The sequence below is a fragment of the Rhamphochromis sp. 'chilingali' genome, assembly GCF_963969265.1.
Source record: "Rhamphochromis sp. 'chilingali' genome assembly, chromosome: 16".
Lineage (NCBI taxonomy): Eukaryota > Metazoa > Chordata > Actinopteri > Cichliformes > Cichlidae > Rhamphochromis > Rhamphochromis sp. 'chilingali'.
The window spans coordinates 11290660-11318588 of record NC_137943.1 but is presented as its reverse complement, the minus strand read 5'-3'; the positions used below and the strand labels follow the sequence as shown (position 1 = coordinate 11318588).

The following is a 27929-nucleotide window of genomic DNA, read 5'->3' as shown; positions in this document are numbered from 1 at the left end:
TGATCCAGACCCATGCTAGTTATCTTTCCACCTGTATATGTCAGAAAAAAAAACACCTCAAATACTTCTTTTTAGTCATCCTCATATCACCATGTCTGTATGCATTCATTTATTGTGCTGTTGAATAAAAACATTTCTCCTCGTGAATAAGTCTGTCGGTTTATTTTACTCGTTTAAAAATTTAGGTCATTTACAAGCCACTTTTTCATTTCCATGCTTACAAAAAAACAACTCCAGAATAATATTTACACAGTGAGCCAAAGCCATGAAGAGAAGCATTATAAAGGTTTCCATAGAAAAATACAAAAAAAAGACTTATTAGAAGGGTCTGTGCAATATGGCACACTTGTGAAATGACTCCCATTAACATTATCTAACATTAAATGATTACGGTAAGAGTACCGTAATTGATACTACTGTGCAAAAGTCTTGAGTCATTCCTCATGTTTTTATATGTTGCTCAGAATTGAGAAATAAGTGCATACATTTATTGAAAAGTAAAAACATGGAAACTGTATACAAGGTGAAGGTTGGCAGTGAGTACTTTATATGACTACCTTTATTCTTCATCACAGCCTGAACCCTTTTGGGCAGCTTTCTTGTCATTTTGTTAAGTAAATGGTCTGTATTTGTATAGCGCTTTACTTAGCTTTACCCTAAGGACCCCGAAGCGCTTTACACGTTCAGTCATCCACCCATTCACACACTGGTGACGGCAAGCTACATTGCCCGGGGCAATAGCGGCGAGGCTGCCGGGCCCTCTGACCACCACCAGTGGGCAACGGGTGAAGTGTCTTGCCCAAGGACACAACGACCGAGACTGTCCGAGCCGGGGCTCGAACCGGCAACCTTCCGATTACAAGACGAACTGCCAACTTTTGAGCCACGATCGCGTAGTCCTCAGGAATAGTTCTCCAGGCTTCTTGAAGGACATTCAAAGCGTATCTTTGGATGTTTACTGTTTTTTGTGAGGTCCAGGATCTAGGGAGCGATAATGTTGCATTCTGCATTTTTCTATCCCGGTATACTTTCACTGCATTGGCAGTGTGTTCGGGATCATTCATGCTGATCTGTTCTACAAATTTTGTTAAGATCACCAACACCAATGGCTGAAACGCTGCCCCAAACCACGACACAGCCTCCACCGTGTTTTACAGAAGGCTGTAGACACCCACTGTTGTACCTCTCTCCTCCACTCCTCCATACATACTGACAATGATTTTAACAAAAAATGTCAGTTGCCACTGATTTTAAGTCCAGTCCACTCATTAAGAGAGGCATCTTAACACCCACCCTTCCACTTAGGTTGTTTCTTATTAGGCTTCAGTGAACAGTAGTGCCAGATGTATCTTTAGGTCCTGTGTCAGGTCTTTTCTGGATATTATCTCTTACAGACATGACTTTCAGATACAGTTCATCTGCTATAGATGGTTTTTTAAGGGCACACTGCACACCATGCTGAGTTAGGTCATGTTTTCTGCTACTGGCGCTTTGGGAATCACCTTGTTGGTGTAAAAATACTACTTCATGTTTGTCTCTGTTATTTTATACATCTTTCTTAGAATTTTTCATCTAAGCAAATGGGTACAAGTTAACAGAGTGCCTAAAGATACAATTTAAAATGGTCTTTGTCAAGTTGTCTGTTGCATGTAGACACAACACTGGTTCATCCGTTGAGTTAGTTGCTTTTTTATGCTTGACTGATTTATAGGCCAGTGTTAAGTGGCTTAAAAACAAACACCAAACAAAGAAGAAATCCTCTGGACATGTTCAGTTATTCAAGGATTGCACTGAAAATGAATGAAGAACAACAAGTGTCCAAAAAGAGATACTGTGAAAAAGCTTCAAAAAACCTGTAGATCTATCTCTCAAAAGCACTTTAAAAATAACAAGAGAGTCTGAATCCTTTGAAGTGAAACATAAAGACACGGGAAGTGCATTGAGAGTTTTACACAAAACTCCAGGATGAGAATTATTTTTAACCATGAATCATGCAAAGACATTCAAGCAGAGTCTGTTATTATTCTAAATATATTGTGTCCAGTACTCCCTCGCATATTATCATTGGACCAATAGAAACTCTCATCCAACTGTGACACATAACATCAATCTGTCACGAATTTCCTCACTTCTCTCAGGGTGCAAATAATCATCCCTCATAAACTGACTTATTAGCCAGCTTGCTATCTGGAAAACATTAAAAAGTATTAGTCAGTGACCCAGAGCCCAGGCTAGATAAATCAGTGTTTGGATTATCAGGAGAGCATTGGAATGCTTCTCTCCTGTAAGTGATCCCTGGCCCGAGAAAGTTGGAGCGCTACCTGCTCGACACTTAACAAATATTGAATATATGCCTAATTAAACATGAGAGGTACTAATTGGTGCTGACTGAGTGTGAAACATCATGAATGGTGTGGCTGGTCAAGCAGACTTTGTTTCTTTCTGCCAACATTTGGACATCAGTGTCTATTTAATAACAGAGGAAGGCACTTTTTAATAAGGAGGCAAAAACTGTATAGATTTTCAATTCTCACACTTCAGACCAACATTTTACTTTGACTAACCTTTTACAAATCAACACTAGATAACTTTATGTACCAGTTAAAAGGCTTACAAAAATGGCATTTTTTGGCATATTACAGCTTAAGCTCTGGACATGTCATGAGGGAGATTGTGCGCTGGACCTACGGAGCAGCCTGTACAGTTTGCCCTGAGTGTATCTTGAAGTCAGCCGGCTCCCTGCAGCTTCACTGATCACCTCTGTGGACAGATGGGCTAGACACTGAGTCAGTTTCACAAGGCCCACCAGCAGAGCTCCACCGCCCAGAAGTATACAGGGCCACAGCAGTGCAAACAGGACCATCTGCAAAGTGTACTTCCTGCGTAAGATGGCGTGGTTGGGGTACCTCGTCTGATCAGTTAAACATGCGGTGTTGTTCCCGAGCAGACTGTCCAGGCTGCCGTTCACTTTCTGGACTTGATCCTGAAGTGCTTTTCTGTCCATTTGGCATTTGGGCATGTAGAAACACTGAGAGAGAAAAAGATAAGATTCAAGTGTAATTTTTTATCAAGTGACCTACCCCTTACAGTTGGCAGGACTGATTGCAATCAGTGCGACGAGCTGCAAGGGTCTTTTTTTTTTGGTGTCTGTTAAAAAAAGCAAAGGGAATTTACAAGCCTCCGTTTTCTGCACCGGTGCCGAAAAATACTTCATAGCATCTCTCTGAATGGAGCAGAAGTGCAGTGTGAGAGCATCTCCTAATAATATCTACTGGCTTATTCACAAGGGCACAGGCATTAAAAGTGTTGCTGCTTTTCCATCCTGTCAGCTACTTCAGCCTTCATCGCTTTCTCACATGCATTCCCAGGTCCATGCTTAGATGGATAATAAAACACCTGAGAATTAAAATTAAGAATTACTAAACAAAGTAATCTTACATGCTGTGCTATATAGATATAAAGACCTAATATTCAGATTTAATGCTCCAGAGCTGATGTCCTCCTCCTGAGCAGTTCATGTAACAATTCCTAAAACCTGGAATTTTGTGTTTTAAATCCACACCTCGGTCGCGAGGAGAACAGAATCCTCATTTAAGTGGAGCACGGCCTCCTCGGTGGAGCCATTGAAGTAAACCGTCACCGTCGCCTTGAGGCACGGCACTGTGCTCACACCTCTGCAGTCCACCCACTCCTCCAGTATCTCACTCTTCTGCAGCACACAGCTGGCATTACCATCATCCCAGCCACTGGAAGACAACCAGCAGGGAAGCTTCAGAGAAGCCTTCAGACTTACATAATTCACATGCACACCTCAATGGCACTAATTAAAACAGCTGCATAAAGGATTGCTACTGCAATTTGTAGTAGCAAAATTAGTGTGGGATAGACTGACCCATCAACTTTTCCACAGGAGCAGGGTTCCTGCCCAAGTTTTTATAATTTCTTACTTCATCTATGTGGTTCAGTGCAGTTAGCCAATATTTAGCATGTTAACAGTTAAATTAAGATCCTGAACGTGGAAGCTTTAGACTTGCTCAGCATCGTCTGTCATTGGTCTGTCGGTCATTGTCCATTGTTGTGCTGAATTCTTCTGGGAACTCTCAGACAGGCAAGAAAAACTACTGGAATAAAAATCCCATGCAGGAATACAGAGCATAAGCATCATCAGTGATTCCTGTTATACCGGCTTTGTTATTCTGACAGGAGATTATGTGACACAACTGATGGTGAATGCCAATAAAACTTGTAAAAGCTATTGCAGGAGAATAGGGTGCAACAACAATCACATGTCATGTGTTTTTAAGTGCCTTTTATCAGTTTGTTGCGGAGAAATCTTTCAAAATGATTAAGAAAGCTCAGCAGAAGGAAAAATATACACCAGCTGTCACAGGGCAAGAGGCAGGTCACCACTCTATCTCAGGACTAACACGCAGAGAGACAGGCAACCATTCACACTCGCATTCACTCTTAACACACACGTCTTTGGACGCACAGACACGGGGAGAACAAGCCTTCAGTGAGGGGATGCATTTGTAACTGAGCCTGGAAACGAGACAACACTCCCCAGTGTACCTGTTAACAAAGGGTTTGATCATTGTGATGCCGACTACAAAGAACATGAGCACAGAGAAGGCCATCATGGTGCAGCCCAGCAGGATGGCGCGGTCCTCCCCGACGCTTGCACCTGGCACCTGTGTCCGAATCCCCTGTTCTCCGTGCCCGTCAGCTCCTCGGCTTCGATCGCGGTCCTGAGCCACCATAGTGTGGCAGAATTCCCCGGGCCTCACACACACAGACACACACACATACAGGGATTTAATTCAGAAGTGATTCAAACTTAAATGATTTCACGTTTGGTTAATTTTACACTCTTTAAAACAATAAATGACTTACATACAAAATGTATTTAAAGTAATGTAAGTGATAAAAATGAAATGAAATACAACAAAATGTAACCAATACTTCAAAAAAATGAGCCATGCTAGCAGCTCTGTAAGGCTGTGTTTGAAAATACGGGTGGTTTGAGCTAAACGCCACTTAGCATGGTAGCATGCCATTGTACCACTTGCTAATTAGCAATAAACAGGAAGCGCAGCAGAGGCTCATGGGAAGGTCATTAGTTTAGGAACTAGCTTATTTAGCTAGACATGAACACTGTAAGAGAAAAACACTGCCCATAAACAATAAATCAGTGATTAGAGGTCAAGCTGGAGGAATCATTTTAATTAGTCCTGTGTTAATAATGTGGGCCTTAGTATTTCCTTTAATCGGCAGTTTGTTAGCTGCACCTGTTCGCTGCTTGTTCATGCCTATCACACAGCAGCAAGCAATGCATCTAGCCATATAAACATAGGCTAGCCAGACTGCTGTGAGATGGAAAAACAACAGTATCTCAAATAACCACTCGTTACACCAAATGTAAGCAGAAGATCAGGACAGGTTGAATCTTGAAGCAGATTTGTTACAGCAACAGCAGAAGACAACACTGGGTGCTGCTCCTGTCATCTAAGAGCAGGAAACTGAGGCTACATTACAATGGGAAAACAGAAGACTGGGAAAATGTTGCCTGGTCTGATAAGACTTGATTTTTGCTGCAACATTTAGATGGTTGGATCAGAATTTGGTATAAATAACACAAAAGCATGGATCTAGCCTGCCTTGTATCAACAGTTCAGCTTCATGGGATATTTTGTTAACACAGTTTTGCTACTGACCACATCCATCCCTTTATGCCCACAGTGTCCCCGTCTTCTGATGGCTCCTTCTAGCAGGATAATGCACCGTGTCAGAAAACTCAAATCAGCTCAAACTGGTTTCTTGAACATTGCAGTGCACCTTTGGGATGCAGTGGAATGGGAGATTCTCATCATGGATGTGCAGCTGACAACCTGTGCGATGAACTAAAATCTCTGAGGAATGCTTCCTGCACCTTGTTGAATCTGTGCCATGAGGAATTAAAACGAAAGAAGACAAAAGTGGGGCTGATCTGGTACTAGCAACGTGTAGCAAGTGGCTGGTGAGTGTATACAGGTTATTTCTGATATATCATTCCCCTTCAAGCCATACATTTAGAAATACTCTGTGCTGTGCATGTGCTGTAATCTCACACATGCATATATGTTGAATCGTTTTTTCTAAAATCTTGACTAGTCCTTTGTTTACAACAGTGCATATCTGTTACAGACTGCTGCAGTTGTTTGTATATTTATACAATATTTCTTTTTAACCGACGCCATTAACAGACCAGCAGGATGTCATGAAACTTACTGGTTTTGTAACCTGTTGGAGGCAGGACAGGATACAAAATATAGGCTTTTTTTTAAAACTTTACAAACAGAAGATGTACATTTTCCAGGCTTATAGTAGTAATCCTATGCCCAATCAGTGGAATGCAGTATGAACTGACTGATGTCACCACAAACTGGTTTTTATACATACCCAGTGAGCACCTATAGCGTGTATAATGTGAAGCTCTGTTTAAATTCAGCCGTGCTTTTCCTTCATAATGAACCCAAAAGTGTTGCTGCCTGGCCCAGTCGATTGCCGGCTCTTACCGTGTCTGCCGCCTGCGAGCACCGTGCAGGTTAATGTTAATGGGGATGCTGGATGAATCTGTGTTCAACCACATGCCCACTCCTATCTGAGCTACCTCCTGTACAGTATATCCACCTAACAAGCTCCTCTCTATCTGAAAGTCAAATGTCCTTCTGCCAGCAGCTGATCATTTCATATCTCCAACAGGCTCCGGGGCACTGCTGTGACTGGCTGAGTGGACTCGATATCAGTTTAGTCACCGGGGAACTTCCTGTTGTTTACCAAGGCTCAAAGGTGAGTGCAAAAACACCTTCCACCCTCATATGTGTTTCTATAGAAACCACCACAGGTAAGGCAGGTAGGATGCTAATGGCCTCTCAGCGGGCCTGTGACACTCAGCAGCAGCCGTTTGTCACGGAAAAGCCGAGCCGGATGAATCCCTCCTTGATTACCGTTTCCACAGAATGAAACACACGCAGTGACGCTACACTGGTGAGTACACATGCTCTATGAAATCATTTTTCATTAAAAAAATTACAGAAAGGTCAACACTATGGCCAACAAATGCACGCATACATATATAGTAGATTCCTACCCAAATACATGAGTCCTGCGACTTTTCATCACTGCAGGGGCCTGGTGAGCTCGAAACCTCTCAGATTGTCTGGACGTTATTTGGCATGAGCACATGATGCTGAGCGAGTTTATATCTGCTATTCAAACAATCAAATGTTTTGTATTATTCATGGGTTGCTGAAAAACATATGGCGGTATTAACTTGGTGACAGTTCTGTTTAATACAGCGAGCCCAAGGCTAGGAACACCACAGCAGCTTGAAAAAAGGAGCTACAGCTCAACACAACAGACAGCAGTGTCATACCTAATTTATTCAGTATTGAATACATTGCAGCGTTAAGCTGAATAGTTTCCTCCGTTGCCCGCTCTGCTGTTAAAGCTCCATAAGCTATAGTCCTTGTTTATCTGATGTATTTCATTACTTTTTGTTTTATCACTGTGTGATTTATTGTGTTTTTGAACAGCTAAATTTAGCCCCATGCTTGTAAAAAGCACAATTCCTATTTAAAGACCTGTGCAAAAGACTCAAACCACCTCTTATTTCTTTATATTGTGCTATAGAAATAGGAAACAGGTGCAGGGATTTATTGAAGCATGTGCAAACATGCATGGAAACACACAGTATGTGAGGCAAAAACAGAGTTTGTACAATTCTAACAAACATGAACGGCAATAATTGGTGTGACTTTATGTTGGCTGCCTTTTTTCTTCTGTTCTTTGTCAACACGATCCCACACTGCTTGTTGAGGTCCGAGCTCTGGGGAGGCCAATTCATGACTGGCAGTGTTTCACTGTGTGTTTACTGCATTGGCAGTGTGTTTGGGATCGTTGTCATGCTAAAACATTATCAGAAGCTTTCCAGATTGTACTACATGATGGATCCAAATTTGATGGTGCTTTTCTGTGTTCATCAATTTGGACAAGATCTCCAACACCACTGACCGAAATGGAGCCCAAAACCATGATAGAGCTTCCACCATGTTGTACACACTCTATGTTGTACCTCTTTCCTGACCTCTGTACATACTTGAACCAAGTATTTCATATTTGGATTCACCACTCCATCTGTTGTTTCTCATTTTTAGTTTAGTTATTGTAAAATCTGGCATTACATGATAACCTCAGCCTTTTGTCCCTGTTTCTCTTCCTTTGGCTTCTTCCTTTCATTGAGATCATTTCTCATTAGGCTTCAGTGAACAGTAGATGGATCAACTTAAGCACCAGATGCATCTGTCAGGTCCTGTGTCAAGTCTTTGCTGGATTTCTTCTAGGGCTGAACGATATATCGCATTTGCGATAATATCGCGACATGATCAAGTGCAATTTTCTAACCGCAAAGGCTGCGATTATACTGCGATTATATTATACAATTCATGGGCTGCATCCTCCTGAGGCCGCATTTGTAGACCGATTACGTCACAGCGACGCGCCGAAGGCTGTCCCCAGAATTCATAGCGCGGCCCAGCCAAACTCCAGTTTCCAGCAATGGCGGCCGCTACTAAGTTTTAAAATTACTCATACTAATTTTTCTGGGTCACAAAATAAACTTTTAACATATTTTCAGGCGAGAAAGTAGTTGTGTAAACATCAAACATCTGCTCGGTTTATCAAGATATCCCATATTTGCAAAAGTGCTTCGACGTTTTCAGAGGCGTCTGCTACCCACCAGCTCGACAGCTAGCCGGGAGCTCGAGGGTTACTGATGCGGCCGAGAACGGCACAACTCCCGGCACATCATTTTCAGATCACCGCGGAGTTTCGCTGCTCGGGTTAAACGTAATATATAAGTCACTTAGACAACCTAAAAATGTTATTGTTGGGCTTTTTTCAGTGTTTTGTTTGTTCGTGAGTAAATCGGTTTGGCTGAGATTAAAGTTATTAGATTAGATAAAATAAAACTTTATTAATCCCCCGGGTGGGTTCCCCCTTGGTTTTCACACAGCTGACTAAACGTCAAACAGAAAACTTATTAAACAGAAGTATGAGACAGTCGAGAATTTACGCCAGTGTCTGGTTATATTTTAGATAGCAAGAAGCAGACGGCCGAGTTTATTAAACTCCACCGAGACAGCGGTGACGCTAATCAGAACTAGACCGTCCAATTTCACGCCTTTAAACTTTAAAGGCGTGTTTGTGTGTGTGTTTATACAATTGCTATTATGTTTGCACTTTATGTGTAATGTTACTGACTGCAGAGATCAGTAAGATGTGTGTGTTAGGTATTTTAGTACCATGGTAGCATTTACTGGATATTGTTTTATAGTGACATTATACAGGAAAACTCTGTCATTCAATAAGGCCCCTTTGTTTTAGTTATTTTTCTCTTTGACCCAAGAATTGATGTGTGAGAATCACAGGCTGGTACAAGGTTGAAATACCACAGAGATCACTCCCTCAGCTACATTAGTTTCTTAATCTTTTAGGAGACGCCTGTTGAGGCCAAATTGTTTGTTTCAGATTTCACTAATGTAAGAACTCTTTGTTTTGTGCCTTGAAAATATGTCGCTGAGATAATCACAATTGTAGCTGAACTGATACACTACACAAAGGATGCTTCTTCACCCAAGGGCAGGAAGACGCTGCCTTATCTTGGTCTGTACTGGTTTAAACTGATAATCTGCTGTCTCATGAATTTTACCCTCTATATAAACTGTTGTACTTGTGAATAAAGTTGAGTCAATTTGGGAAGACAACCTGAAGCAGTCTCTGTTTTCTTGTTCTCCCAAGCTGCTCCCGAGCTCGTACTAACACGCTGAATGGCATGCTTGAATATTACTTGAGAATATATTTGACTGTGTTACAGACTAAGGGACATTCTCTGCTGATAGGTGAAGGTACATTCTCTGCTGATAGACGTCCACGCCTCGAAGGAAGTCGATCCACGGATTAGGCCCTGGAAACCGTTTCCTTCAGTGTGTATTTTTTATTTATTAGTTTTATTTATTTAATATTATTTTTTAATTGAATGACTGTCTAGTAGTTCACAGATGTCGAAAAACTGAGTGTGGTAAAGCCACTGATTTTGTTTATGTATATTTCTGCAATCTGCACATTGTACTGACTTTCATTTTAATGTTTACACCAGGGTTCCTTGTCAGCACTTTATGCTCAGATGTTTGTAAGCTAAAAATAAACTATTGTGTATGTTCAAATATACTGTTGTGATTGAAGAAGTTAAATAAAAATGTCAGTCATCAATTCATGCATCACCTCATGTCATCATAACAGAGGTCTGTCTTCCAGGAAAGAACAGTTTAAAACTAGAAAAATTTGCATTTCCTGCGAAAATGCAGTGTGGATGCTTAAAGCTGAAGCTGTATGCAAAAAGTAGCTGAAAAAGCTGAAAAGTTGCAGAAATTGTAAAAACTTTGCAGAAGCAAAAGAAGTTTGCTAAAATGGAATAACTTAGCAGAACTGCAATATCTTAGAGGAAACATAATACTTGGCAGAGATACAATAGCATAGCAGAATTTAGCAGAAATATTGTAACTTACCAGAAACATGATAACTTCTCAAAAATACAAGAATTTAGGAGAAATAGTATAAGATAACAGAAAGAATATATTTAGCCAAAAATACTTAAACATTACAGAAACACTATGATTTAGAAAAATAGTACAACAGAGCAGAAATATTGTGATTTACCAGAGACACTGTGATGAACTATGAATATTGTAATTTTAAATTAAGACTATGTTTTAGCACAAATATTATAATTTGGCAGAAATACTATAATTTAGCAGAAATACTATATTAAGCACAAATCCTATAAAAAGCAGAAATGGTATGATTAAGCATAAATACTACATTTAGTAGAAATACTTTGTTTTAGCACAAATCCCATAAAAAGCAGAAATACTGTACTATGATTTAGTAGAAAAACTATAATTAATCAGAAATACTAAATTTAGCAGAAATACTATATTAAGCACAAATCCTATGAAAAGCAGAAATAATATGATTAAGCATAAATACTACATTTAGCAGAAATACTATATTAAGCACAAATCTTATAAAAAGCAGAAATACTATATTAAGCACAAATCCTATAAAAGCAGAAATAGTATATTAAGCACAAATCTTATAAAATAGCAGAAATAGTATGATTTAGCACAATAGTAATAAGTTAAACAGAAAAATTGGAAAAGCAAAATGGACAGCTGAAAAAATGCTGAACATGCTGAGGGTCCCTCAAATATACTTGTTAAACGACAAAAATCTGAAAAAAAATTTATGACAGCCACACAATTACAAATATGTACACATGAGGAAACACACATGCACAGAGAGACACACACACAAGATCCAATTCAGTCAACCAGTCTAACTATATTCAATTTAAATCCTACAATGACATGCTGCCAAATAAGGGCAGGGTCCTCTCTCTCCCACTAAACACACACACACACACACACACACACACACACACACACACACACACACAGAGGGAGAGAGCTGCCGAATTTAAATCCACCAATCAGAGTGGCTGTTTACGTTTTCCCGCCAAAACAGGTGCATCTTTTTACACACGCAGCACAGAGAGGCACAGGATTATTGCAGTCTATTTCTCATAGTGAGGACTCCCCTCAAACAAATGACCATAATTTCCTAACTGTAGGGGCTAGAGCGGTCATTCTTACACCGTTTTGTTCAGAAGTGATTGGGGAATCTTCAAGTGTTGACAATTTATCATTCAAATATGAATTTTTAGAGATATATGACATGGATGACTTGTTGACTTAGAAGCCACGAATTCCCCAATATGCAAATTTGAATGGCTGAGGCCACATATATGATTGGCTGGCTGGGAAGCCATGCAGGCCCTGATTTGTGGATTTGAATTCCTCAGCCCTGATATGATTGGCTGGCTTAGAAGCCATGAAGGCCCCAATATGCAAATTTGAATGCCTCAGGACACATATATGATTGGCTGGGAAGCCGTGCAGGCCCTGATTTGTGGATTTGAATTCCTCAGCCCTGATATGATTGGCTGGCTTAGAAGCCATGAAGGCCCCAATATGCAAATTTGAATGCCTCAGGACACATATATGATTGGCTGGGAAGCCGTGCAGGCCCTGATTTGAAAATTTGAATGTCTCAGTCCTCACAGAGGATTGGCTGCCTGGGGACCTGGCAGATATATATATAGAAATACTATGATTAAGCATAAATACTACATTTAGTAGAAATACTATGTTTTCGCACAAATACTATAAAAAGCAGAAATACTATAATTTAGCAGAAATACTATATTAGGCACAAATAGTATAAAAAGCAGAAATACTATATTAGGCACAAATCCTATAAAAAGCAGAAATACTATATTAGGTACAAATCCTATAAAAAGCAGAAATACTATATTAGGTACAAATCCTATAAAAAGCAGAAATACTATATTAGGCACAAATAGTATAAAAACCAGAAATATTATAATTTAGCAGAAATACTATGTTAGGCACAAATCTTATAAAAAGAATAAATACTATAATTTAGCAGAAATACTATATTATGCACAAATCTTATGAAAAGCAGAAATAGTATGATTTAGCAGAAATACTGTATTTAGCACAAGTACCGAAAAGTACCAGAAATACTATGATTTAGCAGAATAGTAATAACTTACAAAATTACAAATATGGAGGCATATTGAAACAGAAATGTACAGAGGGACACACAAACACAGGCTCTAATCCAGTCAACCAGTCTAACTATATTCAATTTAAATCCTACAATGACATGCTGCCAAATAAGGGCAGGGTCCTCTCTCTCCCACTAAACACACACACACACACACACACACACACACACACACACACACACACACACACACACACACACACACACACACACACAGACACAGAGGGAGAGAGCTGCCGAATTTAAATCCACCAATCAGAGTGGCTGTTTACGTTTTCCCGCCAAAACAGGTGCATCTTTTTACACACGCAGCACAGAGAGGCACAGGATTATTGCAGCCTATTTCTCATAGTGAGGACTCCCCACAAACAAATGACCATAATTTCCTAACCGTAGGGGCTAGAACGGTCATTCTTAAACCGTTTTGTTCAGAAGAGATGGGGGAATCTTCCAGTGTTAACAATTTATCATTAAAATGTGAATTTTTAGAGATATACGACATGGATGACTTGTTGACTTAGAAGCCACGAATTCCCCAATATGCAAATTTGAATGCCTGAGGCCACATATATGATTGGCTGCCTGGGAAGCCGTGCAGGCCCTGATTTGTGGATTTGAATTCCTCAGCCCTCAGATATGATTGGCTGGCTTAGAAGCCATGAAGGCCCCAATATGCAAATTTGAATGCCTCAGGACACATATATGATTGGCTGGGAAACCGTGCAGGCCCTGATTTGAAAATTTGAATGTCTCAGTCCTCACAGAGGATTGGCTGCCTGGGGACCTGGCAGAAATATATAGAAATACTATGATTAAGCATAAATACTACATTTAGTAGAAATACTATGTTTTAGCACAAATACTATAAAAAGCAGAAATACTATAATTTAGCAGAAATACTATATTAAGCACAAATCCTATAAAAAGCAGAAATAGGATGATTAAGCATAAACACTACATTTAGTAGAAATACTATGTTTGAGCAAAAATCCTATAAAAAGCAGAAATACTATATTAGGCACAAATCCCATAAAAAGCAGAAATAGTATGATTAAGCATAAATACTACATTTAGTAGAAATACTATGTTTTAGCACAAATAGTATAAAAAGCAGAAATACTGTAATTTAGCAGAAATACTATATTAGGCACAAATCTTATAAAATAGCAGAAATAGTATGATTTAGCACAATAGTAATAAGTTAAACAGAAAAATTGGAAAAGCAAAATGGACAGCTGAAAAAATGCTGAACATGCTGAGGGTCCCTCAAATATACTTGTTAAATGAAAAAATCAGCAAAAAAATGCACAGGGAGAGAGAAGTAAGTTTCTAGGTCAGCCTGGGAGCTGCTGAATTTGAATCCACCAATCAGAGAGCCTGTGTACTTTTTCCCGCCAAAACATGTGCCTCTTTTTACACACGCAGCACAGAGAGGCACAGGATTATTGCAGCCTATTTCTCATAGTGACGACTCCCCTCAAACAAATGACCATAATTTCCAAACCGTAGGGGCTAGAGCGGTCATTCTTACACCGTTTTGTTCAGAAGAGATGGGGGAATCTTCCAGTGTTTACAATTTATCATTAAAATATGAATTATTAAAGATATTTGACTTGTAATGCACCATAACTGAGTAGAGCGAAGCAAAAACTGCCTTGACTTGCCCTCAAACAACGCTTTGTGACTTGAAATCTATTTGGAGTATCGATATCATTCTTTCACCGTAAGAGACAGCAGGCTTTGGTGAACAATCATGGAAATTTTCAGGTCTCTGTGGAAATCCAACAAAAAGTTATGACGAGAGAAAAAAGTGGTTCATTTCCACAGTTTGAAATCTGAAGAAATCTGAGCGAAGGACGAATTTCCTACCCTCAAACAAGTCCAACTCATTTCAGAACGGTAATAGGTGAGAAAGAAATTCTTGAATTGTGAGCGTCAGGGGTGTCTGAAGATATTCGGGGACAAGCCTCATGTCTTAACTTTGCTTCGTTAAGGAGATATGACGATTCGAATATGCCTCTCATTACAGAAATCCAGCGGTGATTTTGAACAAGCTCTCCATTCACTTTATATGGAGAGTTTTCTGACATTGTGTTGGTCTGAGGAGATTTGCGAAAATTCTATAAATCCCACAACAATGATAGTTACATTTCCTGAAAGCCAGCAAAAATACCTACGTTTTGATGTATAATTTGTGGAAGTTGAGTGAAAATTGAGCAAGTAGCAAACAGTTGTTCCGACATGAAGAGAAGACTGCAAAACCTTCAGTGACACACTGGAAGCCAAGAGCATAGCAACCATAACAACGCATGTATTTTGTGAAAAATCACAATTTTGCAACTCAAAACTTTAAGAGGCATAAAAGTAAAACAGTAGAAGATTTGAAAAAGCTGAACCATACCTGAATAGCCCAATAATTTGTGAACATTTTAAAGTTTGAATGGTTGTTCTAGGTGAAAATATGAGGAAGTAGTTAAGTTTCAAAAACAAGCAAATTTTAGCAGAATTGCTGAAGTTTCCCATTCATTTCAATGGGACAAATTAAAGGAAAAAAGTGGAATATTTTAAAAAGTATAATAGTTAAAAATAGCAAAAGTCATAGCCGGCATTAGCAAAAATAGCTGAATAGTTTAAAGTTTGAACGGTGAAAATAGCACAAAAATTGTGGAAGTAGTTCCACGGCGAAAAGTGTACGGAAGTCCTAAGAATAATAATAAAGAATAAAGAGAAACAGGAACTCAATAGTGTGGATGCTTAAAGCATCCACACAATTAATGTAATATAGTATTGGCCATACTATATGATGTATTGCTTGTCTTTGTTTAATAATACAGAAGACAAATACCTTAAAAAATAATCGCATATCGCATCGCAATCGCAATATTGGGGCAAAAAATCGCAATTAGATTATTTTCCATAATCGTTCAGCCCTAATTTCTTCAGCAGTTTCCTAAAATCCTTAAGGACAAACTGCACACCATGCCGGGATATGCCGAGTTTTCAGCTAATAGCTCTTTGGGAATCACATTACTACGCCAAAACTACTATTTTATGTTATCATTGGCATTTTTCATAGATTTAACTACAGAAATTGAACAGAAGATGTGTTTTTGCAACAGGCTTCAAGTAACAAAGTGCCTTAAAGATACAATTTGTCCTATTCTCTGTTATGTGTAGGAGCTTTTATTATGCTTGAATGATTCATGGGTCAGTGTTAAGTGGCTTAACAGAAAAAAAAAACAAAGCAAAGCAACAACAAAAAAAAGATTTACTATGAAAACGGTCAGTTCCAAGAAAAACTCTGAAACTCCTTCAGAAGGCCTGGAGAACTATTGCCCTGGCTCTTCTTTAGATGTTCTTCTTTAGTCTGCCTCCTTGGAAGAAAAGTATAAAGAAATGAGGAGTGTCTCAAGACTTTTGCATATTACTGTGTAACCAAAAGGGGCAGATAGGCCTTGCACATTTTTTCACAAGGTTGTGAGGTGCTTTTGATGAAACTGAAGCAAACAAGTTTAAATATGTATAAACCTCAGGGTACTTTACCTCACCGGGCAACCTGAGAACTTGCCTCGATCTCGCAGCGTGGTGCTACACCGAGGACTGGAGTCAAACAGAATTTCATCTTTAACATAAATGCCTAATGGAATTGGACTACTGCAATCATTTCATATTTGTTTGTATTGTTTCCATGTTTGCTGTGACGTGGTCCAGGCTTCGTTCGTCCTGAGCTTTTTCTGTAAGAAAAGCCTCCCATCGTCTTTGTTGTCCATCTCTAAGAAGTTTTGCTGTGACCTTGTAAAGCGCTGCAACAGATTCCTCTGATTATCTGGGCCGGCAGCTGTAATAGGATGCATGGTGTCTCTTGTTATCTGATTATGGCTCTGAAGAATGTTTCAGAGCAGCATGCGCAGATAGAGGTTGGCATGTAAAAAGAAGCAAGTCAGTGAGGACAATGGATAATCACCAAAAGAGGAATCTTACTTTTCTCACCATTGGACTGATATTCATGCTGAGTGGCATAGAGTACGGTAAGTTCATATCGAACTGGATATCATTTCAGGGTTGTTTTTGGCATATTAATGCACACGTCTCAACCCTTCTCTGTTGTTCCTCTGTGGTGGCCTCAGCTGTCATTCTTCCTACAATATGGAGGTATCTACAGATTTTGGAGGCTCCACCTTACTTCCTAGGTCTCGGTCTGTCTGCCTTCAGCTTGAGTGCACTGGTCACGGGCCCGCTATTTGGCATCTGGTCAGATCGAAGCAAAACTACAAAGTCCATTGTCCTTTTCTCAAATGTTTTCGAGATTGTTGGTAAGTAGTCAAGCCACGAGACATCACATGACTAATTTAGACTCTGCGTCACGCTTCTGTATGAAGAGACTATGTGGGTCATCTTTTACGCATTTATTTTCACCTCATGCAACACAGAGAATTCCTTATAGATGACCGAACTTACAAAAAATCTGATATCAGGTCATTCCTTTCATCTGAATGCAATCTAAATTTCTCTTTGAACGTAGCCTCCGGGAGGAAGAAAGTCAAGTGAATAGTGAAAGAGGCGCAGAATTGATTTAAACCCGCTTTCTTTCTAATGGCCAGCAGAGGGTGGCTTCTGCAGTTGCAAAAAGAAGTCTGATTGTAGAAAAGTCAAAGAGGAAATCACCCTACTGGTCCCTTCCCAAAATATTGATTCTGTTCTGAGTCTCATTTAGAATAAAAGACACAGTTAAGCAGGAAGTGCTTGCTAAATTGTGTTTGGCCATTTCCTGCCATGTGATTGTCAGTCACACTTCATCACGTGTGGTTTCATAAAAAGAAAAAAAAAGGCTTTAGTTATGTAGACCTATACTGGCTGGCAACCCCATGGCAACCACCCGCTGGGTTGTGTTGGTCAGTGTTTGCTGGAGGTTACTAGGTGAAATCAGTCACAAAGAGGGTACTGTACCAACAACGTCCTTGTGATTGCTTTTGTTGATAGCAGATTGCTGCAGTTGCCCCATAGCTTGCTGTTGTAAAACTAAAATAAGACTTGAAACAGAGAAGGTTCACGTGTCTTCCATGCAAACTACTGGTGACAGCAGCAACTTGCTAGAGACCAAAGCAACTGCAAGAAGGTTCCTGGTAGCGCACGGTATACCTCCATACCGCTTTGTGACCAATTTCATGCTAGTGCGTGCCAACCTCTAGCAACCACTCTCCAAGCAGTTGTGGTTGGTGAGTGGTGAGAGGGCTATTAACAGTGGACCTTTAACCTCCTGCAGCCACTGGCTAATCTGTTAGTTGATGCACATGTTTCCATAGTGACCATAGTTACCAGATAGCCACTGACTAGTCTCTAGGCTTGTGTGAAGGTACAGGCTTCAAAATGAGAACTCTCTAGCTGCCTCTGCGATTCAAATTTTTATCTACAGGATGCACACAATGGATTATGGGAATTTCTAAAATAACTATTTATTTGTTCTTTAAGCAAAGCATTATAGGGATGATGTGAGTCATTGTTAAGAAATTTATGTTGTCAACCAAACAACAAAATCACCTGAATGCTATTAGACTAACAGTATATTCTAAATAGTAGCTAAATATTAGTAAATACTAGCTAAAACCTAGCTACTATCAGCTAAAATCAACTAACTAAAACAGCAGTACCACATGATCGTCTATTATTGTTAATGTGCACTTTACTAGATACAGTGTTTTTCTATTGTCACCGAATGTGTTGGAATCAATGACTGTAGACCTTTTTAGTAAAAGAAAAGTTTTTTTTTATACAGTCATTGGTTGGCGTGTTAGCATGCTAACATTAGCCAACTAGCCAAAGTATAGAATAGTATAGAAGTTAATGGAATTGTTACAGGGTGAAGCCAGTACTTTTTTGGAAACATTTAAACAAAGATCTTGCCTCAGATGAAGATGCATTTCACAACAATTTTTTATTTTTTTTTAATTTCTTCTCAGGTAACTTTATGTATTTCATTGGATACTCAAAGTGGCTTTTGTTATGCAGTCGGATTGTAGCAGGTGACAAATGCACACACATGCACGCATGCATTACGTAAAACGGTTAACACTCAATGCATGTAATATATCATAGTTTGATATGTTTGCCCTAAGGTGTCGGAGCAGGAGCTGGGTCCTCCATCTTTGGCTTTTTGACTCGGAGCACTCAGCCGGAGGAGCGAGCTGGAATATTTGCCGCCATCATGGCTGGTCGACAAGCCGGTCTTCTTGTTGGTCAGTTTCTACCCTTTCCACTTATCCACAGAGAAATAGGTGTTATTTCACCTCTCACCACCCCTTCTGCCCTGTGAGGAAATATCAGACAACGGGAAGGATTTCGTGATCCTTTTTTCCCCTTTTTTCTTTTTTGATGTTTCATTTAAACTGTGAGCAGAAAAAAACATTCAATAAAATCACTAAGGAGCAGGCTACTGTTTCCACACATCTTCCATTTATCTCATCTTTAAAGCACTTCCTCCTGTCTCTACAGGGCCGGCGTTCAACCTGTTCCTGCGGCTGTGTGATTTCAAACTGGGGCCCTTTGTTGTGAACAAGTATACGTCTCCTGGGGTAACAGCATCCAGATAATCAGTAATCTAAGGTTCTGTGAAAGGCTCATGAATACAGAAATAACCTTCAGAAATAGTCGCTCTACATTCTGTGCTCACATATATATTTTTCCTCCTTTGTTCTCCTGTGAGTAAGAGGAATACAAAACACCTGCAGCGGTACTCGGTCCCGTAACAACCTGTATCGATCTGTTTCTATCTAAGTGTGCCTCAATAAAACACCTGTAGCGTGGATGAAGCTTAAATGAGACTTAACAAAGCTCTTATATGCCTGCTTCCATTTTTTTCCGCATAATATGACCCAGAATCCCTCTCTAGAGTTCACTCTGCCAGGCAGCGCTTCCATAGCTGAACCACTTTATCTCTCCTGAAAGCTTCCAGGGATTCTGGTCCTGTGAAAATATCTTTTTTTGTGTGTTTAAACTGTAAGATCTTTGAAGACATGTGGGTTTTTCCTCCATGCTGTCAGATCTTCATGTGCCTGTTGTGGATGCTGCTCCAGTTTGTCGTCCTGGCTATGTACTGGGATGTACCACCCGTTAGCTGCGAGGGGGGAGCCACGATGATGGAGATGAAACAGGAGGAGGTAGAGGAAGAGGTGCCGCTGATGGGGTCTGACGAGGAGCCGGTGCACACCTACAGAGCCCTCAACTCCGACCAACTGGAGACCTCCACCTCGTCTGACATGCAACCCGTCCACAGAGCTTCGGACCCCTTCCGAAACTTCAGCGCCAGCAGAGGTGAGCCGGCAGGTTTGACTGCCTGTCTCGAGCAATTACAGTCAGCTTTCCTCTGCCCCATTTTGCAGCGTTCAGGTAGGAAGAGGTGTCACTGCCAATGCACATGTTTCATATCTGCTCTATTGATTTTGCTTGTATTTGCTCACTCAGTCTCGCACACACTTTCCATTCTCCAGGTCTCTCTGAGGAATTTTCTGCAGCATGTCAGATCAGATTCCCGGTGTATTGATTGGACTTGCGTGAACATGTCTGGTTTATGTCAGAGCATGTATATACATGATGTCAGGTGCACTATTGGATTAGTGTCATAGTACGTTTACATGGCGATTGCGATTGTTTGCCACTACTCAATATCCTTTCTGTACTTTCTTTGACTGTGTGTGTGTCTTGGGAGTGAGTGGGTTGAGTACTTACTCATTTGTCTTAACCATGTTGTGAGGACCTAAAGCTTTGATCGTAGATTTACGCACTCACATTCTGGGGATTTATTTTTCTTTTGGGGACGTCGTTAAATTTAAGCTGCAGACGTGTTTAAAGCTTACGGTCGAGGTGAGTGTTGGGGTCAGAGTTGTGTTTAAGACTGAAGTAACTCTCCAGGAAATGCGAGTCGGTGTTGTGTCCTCTAAAGACACAACTGCGAGTGCGTGTGTTTGTGTGTATGTGCTGTATTGATTCTCTCACTCTTTGAAGACGTGGTAGAGGGAAGGATGGAAGACTTCCTTTTTTATTGACTGACTTGCTGTGGTTGACTTGTGGATGAAATGGAGACAGAATTGGTAATGTGGCCAACATTCCTCTTATTGATTCCTTTTTGTACGAAGAGAAGCTACAACACCAGAAACGCAGCAGGAGCGGAGGATGTTTTCTCTGGCACATGCAGTAGGAGTGTCTGTTAGCCCTTACAGCGTGTCTGGTATTCGCTCTCTTGAATTATTGATCTTTTCTGACTTTTTGTGGAGAAGCTTTGAAGATCAGGGCAGATCTTTCACTTTCTTTCATCAAATCTTGATTTTTCTGGTAGGTGTCGTGGAAAGAAAAAAGTACATAACAGCACCAGTAAAATCTCTGTGAATCTTTGCTTTTGGAACAAGGAAAACTATACAACTGCTTTTTTTAGTCCATGTACTTGTATTGTATCTGAACTGGATCAGATTTTACACATGCTTACACGGCACTGCAGGTTTGTAGCCTGCTCTGTTTCACGCTCTAGTTCTTCTCCCTTGAAAAGACTGAAACATTCAAAGATGTATTATCTGAAATATACTTAAGAGATATTTTGTAATCAAGAGTTAGATTCCACTTTCATACTGAGCAAAAAGTCCAGATGCAGGAGTGAATGCCTTCATTTGTTTAACATGTATAAAAATATAGAAATAAAAGAAATGCAGGTTTTACTCTGTGCTAGATCCTCTGCTAGTAAATGTCTTCCTGGATAACTAACAACAATGATATCAATGAAGTCAATATGTGGTTTAAAACAGTTCTAGGCTATATAGCTTCTTAGTTTTTCCAGTTAGATCAAGAAAGTATGATTAGTTTTAGGGTTGAATTTTGGGTTGATATTTTCAGGTTGTACCCCTCCTCTCACGAGTGATGAAATGTTTAGAAGTAATGGTAAGCTAATTTTAATGCCATGCTAGCTAGTCTCTTTCCTAAGCTAAGCTATACAATGAATAAAACGGTGGAACTTGCTGTTTTGCTTTGTCTACTTGTGGCGTCACCAGAAAACCATCTTTAGGTCAAAGCATTTTCCTCATAGATCTTTTTATTACTTATTTTCTGTGCAGCATCAAATGTAAAATGTATCGGCTGAGCAAGAGCATGTCTTTAAGGTCCAAAGGAAAAGCATCAAAGTGGCCACCTGGATTTTTAAAAAAAGTATAAATAAATCTTGGGCTAATTTGGATTGGCAGCTGAGCTGCTTTTATCCATAGATGGGATAAAAACTAGTTTCCGAGTCGTTTGCCGTTTGAATTGATGCTTTGATGTTTTTGCTGTCACCATTTTTTTTGGGGGGGGGGGGTGTTTGAAGACAGAGTTGATGTTTGGATGAAGAATCAGGTTTTCAGCTCACTCTAGCAGGTTTGGTTACCAGTCTGCTTCCATAAACTTCATAGGATCAATGAACAGACAAACAAATCAGCTAATTAGTGTTAACAAAGATAATAATCAAATATTAGACTTTTACTCACCAAACCAGAAACACAAACTTCTGGGAGAGTTCGTACCACGCAGAAACACATCATATTAGCCAATTAAAATTGTCATAAAAGGCACCAACAGCACAAGCATGGAGGTAAGATCCAGCTCAGTGGCTTGAATTAGCAGAGGTGATACCTAGAAGACCCAAACTGCTTACAGTTGCTTGTGTCTGGATGCCTGTTGGTCAAATTGGCCGCGCCCCCAGCTTCTAGTATCCAGAGTCCTTAAAAAACCCCTCTCTGCTCAGAGATTTTGTAATAAGTGAAAAAATGCACAAACTATTTTTTGTTCTTTAACGATGCTTTCTACTGTCTGGATATTTTAACATTAGGATTGACCTTCTTTTAGAGCAAGGCAATTTTCAGCTCCAGTGGTTGCCCTTTGCTTTAATACCAAAGACCTGGCAACCCTAGCAACCACTTTGTAACTTTTTTTGTCCATTATTAAGCATTTTTGATTCTAATAATCAGTCTGTAGATTCAGACTTTGGAATAAAAGCTGGGAAATCTTGGGGAAAAAAATCTGTCTCAGAACTTTCTGAGGTACAATAAATCATTTTAAAGCCACATCAGGTATTTACCTGCACACATACACATCCAGTGACATAAAATAATCAAACCATGTCAATAGCAGTGCAAACGCTGAACACAGAGAACTGAACTGTAGTGGATCACACAGTGTAATATCAAGCCGATTCTCCAGCCATCTGGCATCCAAATTTAGCAGCAAGCCCAGCTCGTTTTCCTCCTCTCCAAGCCCATAAGGAGGAATTTGTTCCAGGAAAAGCTGGTATCAAAATTTGGAATTTATTGAAAGCTTCCCCCCCCCTTTTTTCCTGTGTAATCATGTTTTGGATATAAGATAAATATCAGAATCCATACTTCTCTCCATCAAAAGAAATAGATATAGAGCGTCTTGGACGACATGATCAACACGACCAGGCGGCCAGGATTTGTCACGCCTCCTTCTATCTTACAACCGCTTTGAGATCGTCCAACTTTTCTTTTCTCTTAAAACTTCTTGATCTCGAATTAACTTGCCAGTTGAAACTTTCGATTTGAAGCTAGCAGTTGAAGATTTTTGGGGATTTTTCTCCCTGACTTCCCTATTTTATTTCTTCTGGTATCTCTCTCTCTGTCCTTCTCTGCACAGAGTTCCTGAGAGAAGAGGTAGTTGTTGTCCTCACGGCTCAGTTCATCACTCTCTTCAATCAGACGGCGCTGGAGGTGAGAGCAGCGACCATCGAGATCCATCAGGCAGCGATTCCAAACATTTCACACTATGTCACACTGTTTATCATCCAGAGTGAATAACACTGAGTCTTCTAAGACCTAAACTTTTGGGAAAATAATCAGTTAAATGCTGAAGCACATAATCAGCCTCTGTGTAAAGATCCATTCTCACCTCTTATTAAACTGACCTAACTGGATACTCTGGTTACCTTTCTTTACCTCTGAATGGACCGCTTTGCCTAAATGACTGGTGTCTTTCTAAAAATTCACAGACCATGGTGACCCCTCTTACGCAGCGCCACTTCAACTTTGGCGAGCTGGGCAACAGCCTCATGTACAGCCTGTGCGGGGTGGAGGTCATCCTGGGCTTCTTCTTTGTACGCTGGCTGAGCAGGAAGGTGGCGGACCGCGCCGTGCTGGCAGCGGGCCTGGTCATCTGCTGCACCGCCTGTATCTGGTGCCTCATCTTCCTCTGCAACCCCCGAGGTGCTAACCTGCCTGTGAAAAACCACACCCACAGACACACACACACAAATGCAGGCACACACAGACACAAAAATGCCTCTTTTTCTGAGCCAAATCCTTTCTGTTCCACCAGTGTCGGTGTGTAGAGCACAGCAGAGCCATATTGGGTTACACACTGGCTGAACTGAGTGTGCTCTGTAAATGATATCATTCAGCAGGATACCATAGAGGCAAACCGGATCCTGTATGTTAATGTTGGCCTGCGTCTGTTGCAGCTCGTCACGTTTATCGCTCTGATTACAAGTGACAGGTGCTGGAGCTGGGTAGTGCCTGAGTACATATAAAAGGATTAGAGTAATCAAATTTAGCAAAAATGCTATTTGTTAAAGCGTGGCTGTCATTTGTTTGCCATTTGTTAACCGTTGTGGTTAAAGCAACCGAACAAAGACATAAAACCCGAAAGAAAGACACCTAAAGAAAAACTATTTTATCCTTTGGGGCCACCGAGAGGCATGTTTGATTGGTGAAACTGTAATTTGATCGTAAAATGATAGACTTTCAGCTCATGCAAGAACTTCCAACAATTAGAGTCGGCACAAATTCATACAGGCATGTGCATGATGCAAAGCAGCAGAGAACAAAAATCAAGTGGTTGCCAGCTTGGCAGGGGTTTCGTTTTTCGGATTGAGCCGTCTCTGGTGTTGCCAGCCCATTTGTGGGAGAAACTTAAAAACTGACGGACGGACGAGCTGGGCAACCGAAGCATGATCTGCCACACTCTTTGAATGATCATGACTCCACATGAGAAATAAGAAGCTTCAGAACTGTCATATTTATTGGCCACTAGGTCTATCAAATATAGGTATGCGAGGGTTTATGTTGGATTGCGCTAAAGGTAATTGCTGAATTATGTATTCCATTTACTCTGTGATAAACTACTTTAATTTAGCGATCCTGTGATATCATCTTCCCACCCCTGCCAGGTGGTTATGGATGGGAGCTGTCGGCCTTCATCATCGGAGTGTTTCTGCAGCTGCTGGGGCTTCCCTTTGTGGCCGTGTCTCAGGTGTCTCTCTTCTCCAAAGTCACTGCTGAGAAAACACAAGGTTGGCTCATATTACCTTGGCACCGTGTGCTGGCTCAACACATTAAAACAACAGATTGTTGCTCAGCGCATGTGATGCATAGAAAAAAAAATTACACGTAGCGAACTTTAAAGCCATATTGTTATGTTTATATCTGAAATAAATAACCTAATATTTTGTGATCCCTCACCAAAAGGATTCAGCCAAGGTGTCAGACGCTCAGTTGGGGGCCTGGCCACAATCTTGGGTCCCTTGTGGGCTGGAGGATTGACTAATAATTTGTACATAATGTTGGGCATGATGCTGGCACTACTTCTTATGATCACAGTAAGTAGAACAAGGCGCTCAGTAATAGTGTAGTGTTACACAGACTGGCTATGTGGCTGTGTTCTGTCATGTGTTTAGCTTAGCTTGGCTTAGCATGTAACCTATTATGTGGTACTAACACATATCTACTATCACTGATAAACCAACGGGATAAGACATGCCATATACAGTTATTTAACCGATACAAAAGAGAAACTGGAAAGTTTTGTGTTGTTTAAAGCCAGGAGAACAACTGAGATAATCCATTCACAATACGAGGTTAGTCATTCATATACTGCTGCATGGGCTGGGCTGTAGTTACATCCTAAGGTTTTAAAAACTGAGCTTAAATAAATGATTAGCGGTAATAAAAGCCGAGGGAGGTCAGCAGTGATCACTGACTGTTTTAGGAGCTTTTTGAGATCAAATAGAAGAAAATACATAACATTAAACATGTTAACAACACAAAAGCCATATTAAACGCAGACTACTTTAGACCCGGAAGTAGGATTCGTCTTGTCATCACTGAACAACCAGATTGTAAGGTTAAGACCTATGTCTGTGAAGGTTCTCAGTCATCCAGGTCATCATAGTCTAAGGAGGTTTAAAAGAAAAGCGTCTGGACTTCTTTAGGTTTCTTGAAGACGTTTCATCTCTCCTCTGAGAAGCTTCTTCAGTTCTAAGAGCAATTGGTGGACAGTCCCAGATTTTAAGCCCTAAGTAAAGGTCCTAAAATAATACATAGAATACAGAAAAAAAAAATCCAACAATCAGATGACCCCTTATGAGCAAGTGCTTTGGTCACAGTGGGAAGGAAAAATTCCCTTTTAACAGGAAGAAACCTCCGGCAGAAACGGGCTTAGTGAAGGGTGGCCATCTGCCACGACCGATTGAGGGTGAGAGGGGAGAAAGACAAAACACAACAAACAACATCAGTGCATAAACCCTGCAATCACCAATTTTTCCTAGTTGCAAGAAGGTTGTTGCTCAATTTTTGCTATAGTGCGACTGAACCAAAAATGTTCCTTTTAGTTTTCCCTAGATTATATATATACTCCATAATCTGTTAAAAGCTCAAAATACGGTTTAAAACGCCTTTCTCCCCTTTAAACTTATATTTAATACAGCCATCTGTGCTTTGGATTATCCCATAGTTCATTTCGTGATTGTCTGGGTAGTGTGTCTCTCTAATATAGTCTTGGTCATTAGGCAGACTGACTGTGTATGGCTTTAAGAAAATCGCCTTCTGCTAAAGGATAGCTTACTTTAGCTTCACATAGCGTTGAGACTGAAAACAGACGCTACAAACTAGCAGGTGGGAAAGCTCACTGGAATATAACATGTTACATTCTACTGTTGTTTTTTAAAAAAAAAGTAATTTGGTGATAAAATTCCAAATAGTTCTTTTGAATTTATGTTTATTCTGCATGCTAAACTAAGTTAAGCTGTGTGGTTAGCTGTAGCTTCACATTTAGCATAGACACGAGTGTGGCTTCAGACTGATCATTTAACGCTTACAAAATCTTTAATGGTTATTTTAATTTTAATGTCAGCAGAGAGAAAGAGCTCCGTTTTCTGTCCTTCATCTACCTTCCCTGTTTGAAACTAGCCGAAGCTACTGCTTAAAAAAAATTTTTTTTCACCAATCCAGTGTGAAAAACAGTAGCCACAGGCTGTTCTAGCCAGTAAAATCTTTAACTCAGCATGTCTTTGATAGCCTCTACTTATTACTTGCTTCTCTCTATTCTCCAAAGCCATATCACACTGTACATTTTCACAGGTTATGACAGCGCTGTCCTACGACCGCCTGACTGAGCCGCGAGCGGTGCAGAGTGCACAGAGCTCTGACAGCGGAGGATAGAGCTGCAGTCCTTGTGAAGAGCAGGAGAGGCTAAAGACGGACAGAGGGAGCGCCCTTCACCTCTGAGAGAATCAATACAGGTTTACTGCAGAGGGAATTGTATGAATGTGGAATAAAAAATGTTCAAAACACATGCTGGACCTCAGAAGCTGCTGTAAAGGTGATCACACTCTTTCACGGTTAAATAACACTGTTCGTTTCTAAGCTGTGCTATCAGATTCAATTATAATTGACCTTAGGTGCATATTTACTATCAGACTGTTAATTATATTTTACACAAGGGGGCACCATTGCTCTCATATTGAATATTCAGAGGCATAAATGAAGATGAAAGCCATTATTTTTAAACCAAACTATTTTTATTCCCCCGGTGTTTGTTGGAAAAAAATAAATAAATGAGAGAAAGAAGCAGGTTTTTCCGAGTGACCTTTGTAGCAAAGCTTTGTTTCTTGTCTTTCTTCCTTTGGAAAAAAAAAAGAGAGAGACGGAGAACAGATGACACAATGAGTCCAGAAGTGGAGTTGTCAACATCTGAGAAGCTCCATGTCAGTGCTGCTGATAGAAGAAGGTCAGACAGAGTGAAGATTTTCAGATTTGTTGTTTTGTTCCCTTCTAATGCTGGAATAAACTAGGTACTTGAATGTAACACAAACAAAAATGCAAAGCTTTGAATGAAAGTAAACCAAGCTTGTTTTGATCTGATCCTCTACGCCGGCTTGGCAT

General features: G+C 40.2%; 2 protein-coding genes across 8 annotated transcripts; one reads left to right on the top strand and one right to left on the bottom strand.

The window, feature by feature from the left end:
* Positions 1 to 145: 145 nt before the first annotated feature.
* kcnmb3 (potassium calcium-activated channel subfamily M regulatory beta subunit 3) lies at positions 146 to 6643 on the bottom strand (the record flags this gene model as incomplete). Of its 4 annotated transcripts, none has more annotated exons than XM_080907711.1 (4): positions 146 to 3028; positions 3563 to 3746; positions 4573 to 4782; positions 6555 to 6643. In XM_080907711.1, the coding sequence occupies 4 exons, from the start codon at positions 6626 to 6628 to the stop codon at positions 2660 to 2662; spliced, it is 837 nt and encodes a 278-aa protein (XP_080763837.1). In that variant the 3' UTR covers positions 146 to 2659. The 4 variants fall into 4 exon arrangements, with proteins under 4 accessions (XP_080763837.1, XP_080763836.1, XP_080763834.1 ...); XM_080907710.1 differs by lacking the exon at positions 6555 to 6643 and adding an exon at positions 5715 to 5739; XM_080907708.1 differs by lacking the exon at positions 6555 to 6643 and adding an exon at positions 4894 to 5057.
* mfsd8l2 (major facilitator superfamily domain containing 8-like 2) lies at positions 5879 to 27929 on the top strand. Of its 4 annotated transcripts, none has more exons than XR_013974647.1 (13): positions 5879 to 6016; positions 6742 to 6828; positions 16459 to 17060; positions 18705 to 18767; positions 18861 to 18980; positions 19237 to 19316; positions 19785 to 20055; positions 23410 to 23483; positions 23762 to 23975; positions 24938 to 25060; positions 25236 to 25366; positions 27126 to 27366; positions 27685 to 27929. XR_013974647.1 is itself a non-coding variant. In XM_080907707.1 (13 exons), the coding sequence occupies exons 3-13, from the start codon at positions 16700 to 16702 to the stop codon at positions 27204 to 27206; spliced, it is 1419 nt and encodes a 472-aa protein (XP_080763833.1). In that variant the 5' UTR covers positions 5879 to 6016; positions 6742 to 6828; positions 16459 to 16699; the 3' UTR covers positions 27207 to 27670. The 4 variants fall into 4 exon arrangements, 3 of the variants coding, with proteins under 3 accessions (XP_080763833.1, XP_080763831.1, XP_080763832.1); XM_080907707.1 differs by lacking the exon at positions 27685 to 27929 and having other exon boundaries at positions 16459 to 16775; positions 16875 to 17060; positions 27126 to 27670; XM_080907705.1 differs by lacking the exon at positions 27685 to 27929 and having other exon boundaries at positions 27126 to 27670.